Raw genomic sequence first — 10,059 nt, forward strand, 5'->3', positions numbered from 1 at the left:
TTAGAGAATAAGGTTAGACAGCTAGAATTAGGGTTCTTACCTAATACTTTGTAACCTTGTGTACTCTCGCTTGTTCTACCTAATAAAACGTTTCTTTAAACCTATCTTCTTATTACTTTACCCAAATCATCACGAAACATACAAACCTACTAAAAACAGATACGATTACATAGCTTATCCATCGTTCCATGGTACTCTAAAAGAGCCTACACAAAAATCCCCTAACCGTTTGGCGCAAGAAGGAGGGGAGTAATCAAACTACGTGACGATGACGGTGGACGAGCATAACGAGCCATCCGATGACTCTCAAAGGGTAGCTGAACTTCAGAAGCAAGTTGATGGCATGCAGAGACAAATAACCGAGATGAACCAAACTCGGGAGGCAACCGAGGAAAACCCTAAACTCTTTTCAAAAGTCCAGAATCTGAAGAAGAAACTCGACGAACACTCTAAACAGCTGGAGCAAAGCGCCGAGAAGCTCAGCCAGTTGCAGTCAGAGAATACGGTCCTCCGGGATCAAAACCAAGCCCGCAGCATCGCAGGCAACAAGAAGCGTCGTTTCAACACCCAGGTTCGACCGATGGGGAACCTAAATACTCCTAACTCTAGAGAAGGTACGACCGATCCACCTCCTGGGTCAGGCGTAGCCGAGGCAACGCGTGAAGGGGCCGAGAATCATCAAGTCCACAACTTGGAGGAGAGTGATTCCGAGCCAGAATCTGATAAGGAGACGCCTGAAAAAAATATCAGCGATGAAGTCCTCTATTACAGCCTATCTCGAGATGATGTTCTCCAAAAGATTCGACGCCATGCAGTCCATGGTGGAACGCCTACCAGGAGTAGCTCCCCCAATCCGAAGGAGTAACCCGGACTCCTACGCGGATACCCCTTTCGTGGAAGGAATCGCCTCGGTTGAGATTCCTAGGAAGTTTTCCTTCCCCAGCATAAAGATGTACGACGGCACAGGCGACCCCGACGATCATATCGCTCAATACAAGCAACGGATGCTCGCGGTTGCGCTTCCAAAAGAATCCCGCGAGGCTACAATGTGCAAAGGCTTTGGCTCCACTCTGATCGGACATGCCCTACATGGTACATCAACCTACCCACCAGGTCCATATCCACCTTTGCGAGCCTCAGCGACATGTTCGTGGAGCAATTCACAAGTAGTAAGAGCCTGGAGAAGACTTCAGACGGTCTCTACGAGATTCTTCAGCATCGGGTAGAACCCCTGCGAGATTACATAGCCCACTTCAACCAAGAAAAGGTGGCAGTTCCCGAGTGCAGTATTCCTACCGCGATCTCTGCCTTCAAAAGGGGCCTGCTTCCAGACGGGGGCCTCTACAAAGAACTAACAATGTATCCATGCAAGACCATGGAAGACGTGTTATCCAGGGCCTGGGCACAAGTTAAGTGGGAAGAAGGTGTCGCTAGCCGCGCTAAGGTCCAGCCAAAGCAGGACCAAAAGTCGGCCTGATCGGATCGAGGGAATCGGGATGAAAGATCCTCCCAAAGAGTGACAAAGGACTCCAGGAACAGAAACCGGGGCAGGTTCCAGTACCGACCCCTGGAAAAGGGAGAAGGAATGTCGGTATCCACTTGGCCCGACATCTCCCATCTCTCGATATCCACACCGTAGCTAGTCAAAGTCTTGAGGCGTATGGGCCAACAGGTCAAATGGCCTCAAAAGATGAAGGCACCTGACTCGTTCCGGAACCCTGGCCTCTGGTGCGACTTCCATCGCGACCACGTTCACAAAACTGAAGACTGCGTCGCTCTAAGGATCGAGGTCAATGAACTACTCCAAAAGGGGCATCTCCGGGAATTCCTCTCGGAGAAAGCCAAGAACCATCTAAATAAAGAGGTGCCGGCGAAATCCGCTGGAGCTATACCCGCCTCACAACCCCGCCAGGACCGAGTTATCCATGTCATATCTGGAGGTTCAGAGATAAGCGGCGTGAGTCATGCATCTGCCAAGAAAAGCACCCGCAATGCCAAGCACGGCCTGGAGACAACCAAACCAAAGCGGTTTCTCCTATGTACCAACGAAATAAGCTTCACGGCTAAGGAGCAGGAGAAGATCATGGCTCCCCACCACGATGCCCTGGTCATCTCGCTCACCGTAGAAAACTGCTTGGTAAAAAGAATATTAGTGGACAATGGTAGCTCCAGCAACATCATTTTCCAGACTGCTTACCAGGATCGAGGGCTCGAGGAGAGCGCCGTGACGCGTAAAATAACTCCACTCATCGGATTCAGCGGCGAAGTCAAGCAAACAGCTGGAGAGGTCACTCTCCCAGTGTACGCTGAAGGGATCAACATGTCTACCAAGTTCCTGGTCGTCGACAGTCAATCAGCATACAACATGATCCTAGGAAGACCCTGGATTCACGACATGGGAGCAGTCCCTTCAACCCTTCATCAAATGGTGAAATTCCCTACACCCTGGGGCATCAGAATAATCAAAGGAGATCAGGAGAATTCTCGATCCTGCTACCAAACCTCCTTAAAGGGGAAGACCAAGGTCTTATAGCAATTACAGAAGAAATGTCAGGTCCCGCGAACCCAGGGACCAGAGGTCAAGAGGTCTGGCGAATGGCGATCGGTTCAGAGGACGCGGACCCCGAATCAGGTGAAGGACCACCTAAGGACCGGTATCGACTGCTTTACATGGTCTCACTCAAGGTCCTCCAAAGCGGTACCTTTTCAGAAGACAGGGACCTCGCAAGATCCTCGTCCTCCACCCCAGCTACCAACCGATGGTCTCGCAATTGAAGAAGCAGGGCATAAGCAACGTGAGGAGACCTCCTCTGAAATCATACCGGACGGATCTGGGGAAGAGGGTACCTTGCCAACGGAGAACAAAGATGTATAGCCAAGCCAGAGTTCTTCAAATCTGGTCGCTCTGGTGGATGAATGCGACTACCCATCTCATGGCCGTGCTGAAAACCCTCATCACCAGGAAACACTTGTCGCGAATCCCCAATAGCAAGAGAATCTACAGAAGCTGGGGCACGAGACAAGTCTCGGTCACGGTCCCCGGGACCAAGGGAGAAGCAGTACCGAGCAATGGAGAGAGGGATGACACGCCAAGGAAACACTTCTACAATCCTTAACAAACCGGCATGAAGTCCACCTCCCAGGAGGAAAGCGGCAGATGGGTCCACAGAACCCAGAGGACTGGTCCCGACCACGGAGTGCCGCCAGGGACCGCAGCAAGAAAGAGGAATCCTCCAGTAGGGGAACTCATCCAAATAGCGAAACAGATCCTACGAGCTACATAACAAAGGTAAAACATGGCCTAACCACCGGGGTACCTCGCAAGCTGATGTCTTGTACGGTCTCCGGACCATGATTTTTATTACTTATTATTTAAGCATTATATTTTCCTACTCCTTTGTACGCTGAAATGTTTCCGGACAAAGCTTATGCAAATAAATAGTTTCGACTATAAAAGAATTGTAGGAATATCATAATACTTAAAGGGGCAAACGAGCTGGATCAGGTCCAAGCGACCTCCGATCCTGGCCAACCCTCAATGAAAAAGTGGTACGACCACAGAAAAACAAAACGGGTATGAGACAGAAGGTAGGAATGGGTCCGCGCAAGCCCGAGTATAACGTCAAAACTACCTAAAACCCTTGTATAGCCTCAGGTATATCGGGGTCCCAAACTAAAATAAATACCCAAACGTGGAAAGTACCTGTATTAAAACGCTACGTGCTAAATAATACAGAGGACACAAGGTATAATTGCAAAAGTACTGCGATAGCAGGGAGCAAAAATGCAAAAGTCTGGGAGCACCCTATAATATCCTGCTTCTCCAGACGTGGAAAGCAGCGTTAGCCTGGCACTTGGGTTTTCACCCATACCAGCATCCTCTAAGTCTGATAGTGGCTTCCTGCAGAAGTAGCTTGATAGACCATGGATTTTACTCGTTTTCAGCCATGGTCTATAAGTGTTTTAATAACTAATTACAACTATATAGAGTCTATTTAGAGTGTTTACAGGTTCAGAGACGATTTGGAGGAAAGTGGTGATTTTGGTGTCTTTTGGAGCCTTTTGAGTGCAGAGCTGCATAGACGCGTCAGATGTCTAGTTATGGATGGAGACCTTCCGACCGTTAGATTGAGCCACAAGATAGAACTTTGAGTTACCTTTTCAATGCCACTGGTTTGAGGTCAATCAGCATCCTGTATCAGAAGTTATGCTTGGTTTACGTATGTCTATCGATGCAGATTCCATGATATCGATCGATATGGATGCCAGAATGCGGGCCGAGCGTAATTTATGACCGACTGAAGCCCAGAAGCAACCCCAAATTACCATAATATCTTTGGACGACTATTTATGTGTTTTCTAAGCCATTGTTGAAACTAAGTTTTATATTTCGCAGTTCTAGGTTAGGAAACAAGAGAGGAACTCCTTCAGAGTCCTCTTGGAACTCCATTGTTTTGGTTTTATTTATATTTTATGTTATTTCTATTCATCTATGATTTCTGTGACAAACATCATGCATGAGTAGATCCACCTGCTAGGTTTAGGAATTTCTAGGGTTTTGAATGAATTTCTGAATTATATGATTGTTAGGATATCTAAAGATCTCTACATCAGGATAGCTTGTAATACTAGGATCTAGAGTAGTTGGAAAACCACGAGAGTGTGACTAATTGCTTGAACCTAGAATCATAGGACAATTGAGAGGCACGAGAGTGCAATCAATTAACGGATCCCGAACTCTGCTGGATTAGATACCTAGGTGCATACGAGAGTTGGTCTAGGAATCTAGTTGAACATAATCGATCAGATCGATAACGCTTGCCTAAGGCAGCATCGATCGACGCTTATACCAAAGCATCGATCGACGCTTGTACCGTAGTATCGATCGACGCTCAAACCATAGCATCGATCGATGCTCGATCAGTGTTGACATGCGAATGCAGAAACACTGAACTTAGTCAATAGATTAGACTCACGGCGAGAGCTGGCTGTCTTTTATATTAGATATCGAGTTCTAGAATTAATCTATAAACCATTAGCATCCTTGAATTGTAGTTTTGAATCTCCTGATTGATAAATCCCAATGTCTAGCTATTTCTCCTAATTGTTTACAACCTCAGTCAACCAATCGAACAAATACTTTGTTCACCTTGCTTTGCAATAATTATTTATTACTTTATAAACTATTAGCCTAACTTAATCATATAACTATTAGATCTAATAGGTTCCCTAGCTCCCTGTGAATTCGATCCAAACGTACTACAACTAGACCTCTTATTTGAGAGAGTATAAATCATTCCTTAGGGTAATTTGAGTGATATCAAATTTGGCGCCGTTGCCGGGGAGCTTTGATCGCCATTAGATTTAGTGTTATTGATTCTTATTTTTCTATCTACCCCCATTCTGACACAAAAAAAAATTTCTTCTCTTTTCAGGTGCATGCCCAACAGTTACAGAAGCAACAAGGACAAACACCTGCTATTCTCAGAAGATACTGCTCACTTGGAACGCACGATCCGCAAAGACCAACGTTCGTTCCACATCGCTCGACGCAGCAGCTTTCACGTCGACTGATTCTCGCACCCAACCGTCGACCGATACCCGGCATTCATCGCCAACCGATCTACATCGTTTGACATTGATCGATACTACACCGCGTACATCGATCGATCCTCGTTCGCGAAACATGGTTGCGATTGTTATTCTCAGACAGGACGAGAATGGAAACCTTTATGACTAGGATGGTCATCTGCGTAATGTAACTGGTCAGAAACTAGACGGTCAGGGGAATGTAATCCCTGATACTGATGCTACAGGAGCTGCTCAACCTGTAGAAGAGGCTGCTCCACCAAGGACACTGGCTGACTACAACAATCCTGATGAATGCTACGCCAACAGTTCAGCCATTCGCCTTCCAGAGAATCATATACCGAATTTCAAGCTGAAGCCACAGTATTACATGCCAGTGGCACAGATACCCTACTCTGGGTTATCTCACGAGCATCCTATGGACCATCTGGATAGGTTCGAGATTCTTATTGCTGCTATCAGTATGGATGGAGTCCCTGAGGACTACCTGCTTTAAAAGCTCTTTAAACACTCACTTGTTGGAGAAGCTTCGCATTGGCTTAAGCAACTACCACCAGAATCTCTTACATCTTTGACTGACATCCAAAAGGCGTTCCTGCGTGAATTCTTTGGTGAAGCACGAGCTCAAGAGATAAGAGATAAAATTTGGACATTCTCCCAAGGACCTACAGAAGCTTTCAAAAGCTCTTTGGAGAGGTTCATGAGATACCAAAGGGACGGTCCACATCATGGTTTTACGGAGGTTCAGGTGTTGAAGAAGTTCTACAAGGGTATTGATCTGTAATATCGTGTGATGCTGGATACTGCAAGCGAAGGAAACTTTGAGACAAGGACCCCTAAGGAAGCTAAGAGATTGATTGAGAACTTGGTGTCTAGCAACAGTGCCAAAAATCTAGATATGCACAGGATAAAATCTGCTGTGAAGGATGACAGTAAGATCATTGAGGCTGAGACTGGTTCTATACATGAAGTCTCATTGGTGGATCAAGCTATGTACCAGGATAAGGATCAGCGCCATTTAGATGAGATTGAATTTAAGCTGGAGGAGCTCTTGAAAGATCAGCAGGAGATGACTAAGAATATGAATCAGCATTTGGATTTTCTCTGCAAATAGCTGAATGGAAGATTAGAAATCTTAGATACCCGTGTTAAGATGCTATACACCCAAGCTTCTCAGACTGCAGAAGCTGTTAGGAAGCAAGAAGCTCTAATTAAAGAGAATGCAGTGGAAGCTGAAAGACACATGGTTGATGACATCTTAGGTAATTGATTTGGGGAAATACTTGAGCAGGAGAAGATGGAAGAAGATGTTTTTCTAGTCGAAAGTTCTATGTCTATAGGCAGCTCGTATTGGTGTCGACTGACACCAACGACTGAGCATCGATCGACATCATCACTTGAGAGTCGACCGACACCATCAGACAAGCATCGATCGACACTATTTTTGGGATCGGACAAGATTGTTCAAATTCAGAGCCACTCCGACTTTGCCGCTCGACACCCACATCCTCCCACCCGAGCTCGAGTTAAATTAAAGGAAGTCGATCGACAATAACATGAGCGCATCGATCCACAACAACAAGAAAGAATCGATCGACAGCAACATTGTTGCATCGATCGACGAGAGCAGCCGAGTACTGATCATCCATCCACACCATATCAAGTGCGTTTACCAGATCTTGATGCACACCGCTTGAATGCCACTAGAAATCCATCTCAGACATTAGTTTGCTTAGAGACAACAGAGAAGATAAGTCAGCAATTTGCAGAAGCACCAGAGCAAGAACAATCAACACTAGATGAAACTTCTCTCATTGAGATCGATCAACGCCAATGGGATGGATACGAACCTTCAATGGAAAAGCAAGAAACAATAGAAGGAGTTCAAAGTGAGAAAAGAGTCAAATCTAGGAAAGTATTTATTCCTAAATACCTCAGGAGAGAAGTTAACAAAGTGGAACTTGATGGATTTCACAAGAAGGTGAAGAGAGTTCCTAAGGATATGTCTTTCGAGGATGCATATTATAAGTACAGACTTGGTAATTTCTTCAGAGAGAGCAGAGAGACGGATAAGGACATTGAGATGTTACTCAACAAGGTCCGGCGTAAGCCTAAGAGGACTCTAAAGAAGGAACAAGATCCTGGAAAGTTCTTGATTCCATGCTGTATACATGATCACACCTTGACAAACGCCCTCTGTGATACTGGATCTGCAGTAAGTATCATGGCTATAGACACTGCTGATTTATTAGGATTCAAGATGGAGCTTTCTCAGGATAGTTTCACTTTCGTGGATAACCCCAAGGCAAACTCAGCAGGCATGATCAAGAATGTCAAGGTAGAGATAGGAGACTGCAGTATCCCTGTGGATTTTCACGTCGTGAAGAGTAAATCTGGCCAGATATCTTCTCTTCTTTTTGGAAAAGCATTCATGGCTACAGTGAGAGCAGTTTGTGATCTTAAGAAGAATAGGATGTGCTTGACTAATGTTGATGAAACTGTCTTCTATGATCCCGTGGAGAAGAAGAAAGGTGAGAAGTTTATTTCATGCATAGAGATGTTTGAAGATCCAGGACCTATAGCTGATCTCAATCACGAGCCCGCAATAGCAGAATCAGCGTCGGTCGACATTAGAGTTGCAGCATCGGTCGACTTCCAGTCCTCAGAATCGATCGACAATAAGCCTTCAGAATCAGACGACTCTCAGTCTTAAGAATTGATTGACACGAAGTTTTCAGCATCGGTCGATACCCTCCGACTTTCAGAACAGCCCGAGACTGAAAAGTCTAAATCTGGGGGAAGGAACAAGAATAGAAAGAAGAAAAAGAAAAGGAATGCAGATGCAGATTCCCTATCAGTAGTTCCTTTGCAATGTCAAGAGGGTAGTCTTGAGTATAGAGTGCGCTGCAGAGGAGGTTCTGAATCCTTTACCAAGGTCAGAGTGCTATGTGATCCAGAACTGAGAGACAAAGGGGAAGCTTCTGCAAGAGCCCTTATCAACTGCATCAACAAGATGAGAAAAAGAGACACTGAGACTTGTTCTGGAGCAAGTTCACAGGCTCATCAAGACTAAATCAGATCTCCAAAAGTCAAGCTAATGACTGAAAATAAGCGCTGAGTGGGAGGCAACCCATTATTAGGTAATTTCTTTCAGTTTAGTTTAGATTGTTACTGATTAAAGTTTTTAATTATTGCAAGTCAAAAAAAAAAAGAAAAAAAAAACCGAGGAAGACGAGTTTGCACGAGGATCGACGATGGCCGCGCAAAATCGATCGACGGAGCATCACTAGCATCGATCGATCGCCACTTAACTGTGTCGATCGAAAGAGCTTCAACAGTATTTATTGCCTCTTAACTTTGTTGGTCAACACTCACATCAAAGTCAGGTATACGTTTTTCCTTGTTAAATATTGTCCTTATGATTTATTTCCCCACCAATCTTAGACTACACTGGAGATAGTGTTGTTTAAGTCTGGGGGAGGTTCTACTAATATTGTGTTTTAGTTAGGTAAAAAAAAAAAAAAAAAGAAGAACTGATAAACAATTGCCATCTGTATCGACCGACGCGAATCTGTCGACATCGATTGACATTATCTAACCTGCATCGACCGATATCAACATCCATACATCGGTCGACATTCATTCCGGTCTGGTATATCGTTCTTACTTGTTACATTGAGTCCTTATGATATTTCTAACCATAGCTCCGACTGAATTTACATTGGGGGCAGTATAGTTTAAGTCTGAGGGGAGGTTTACTGATATTTATTTACTTATTAGTCTTATTAAAATGTTTTTAAATTAAGTTATTATTGAGTCAAGAAGGGGATTATGAACTTATAGATTTTGCTAGATATCTAACCACTCTTTAGCACCATTCTGGACTTACTAATTGCAGATAGTACTAAAGATACTAAAGTGGATCAACCTATCAACTATCCACACTTGCTGAGATTGTTTGAAGGAACCAAAGCTGACCTCCAACACTAAACCTGACACAACTGCTTGTCTTGGGGCTTGGTGTACATGGGATCGGATTCTTCAAACAAGTCTGGAACGTAAAGCCTTGTGTAGATTTATCACATTTTCTCTCTCAATTTCGACCCTAGATTTATAGGTAGAGATACTTGTTTTTCAAAAAAAAAAAGAAAGAAAGAAAGAAAAAAAAAATATATATAATATATATATATAATAGGTGTTAGTTAGGTGGAATCCGAACAGGACTCGGTGGCTACAACCATTAAGGCTTGCTGTTGGGGTCAAAAACGGTTACGACGAAGTTAACATTCAAAACATCCGAAGAAGAAAACAAGAAACTTTCTTCGACAAATACTTTTTCGAAATAGATTCTTCCTTACGAAAAGCTTTACAGAGGAAACATGAGACATCAGACAAGAGCTCGAAAAAGGTCGCTACGGAGCGACCGAACGCGTGTTCCGCTCGATCGCTACGTAGCGACCGAGCTATTCC

At 44.5% G+C, this 10,059-nt stretch overlaps 2 protein-coding genes across 2 annotated transcripts; both read left to right on the forward strand.

Annotated features, from left to right (window-relative positions):
• Positions 1–1,660: 1,660 nt before the first annotated feature.
• On the forward strand, positions 1,661–2,533 carry LOC106297146. The gene has a single exon (XM_013733429.1). The coding sequence runs from the start codon at positions 1,661–1,663 to the stop codon at positions 2,531–2,533; it is 873 nt and encodes a 290-aa protein (XP_013588883.1).
• Positions 2,534–6,742: 4,209 nt separating this feature from the next.
• LOC106297147 lies at positions 6,743–8,302 on the forward strand. Its single transcript, XM_013733430.1, has 2 exons — positions 6,743–6,851; positions 7,266–8,302. The coding sequence occupies exons 1-2, from the start codon at positions 6,743–6,745 to the stop codon at positions 8,300–8,302; spliced, it is 1,146 nt and encodes a 381-aa protein (XP_013588884.1).
• The last annotated feature ends 1,757 nt before the right edge of the window (positions 8,303–10,059 follow it).

This window comes from Brassica oleracea, chromosome C6, assembly GCF_000695525.1.
Source record: "Brassica oleracea var. oleracea cultivar TO1000 chromosome C6, BOL, whole genome shotgun sequence".
NCBI classification, from domain to species: domain Eukaryota; kingdom Viridiplantae; phylum Streptophyta; class Magnoliopsida; order Brassicales; family Brassicaceae; genus Brassica; species Brassica oleracea.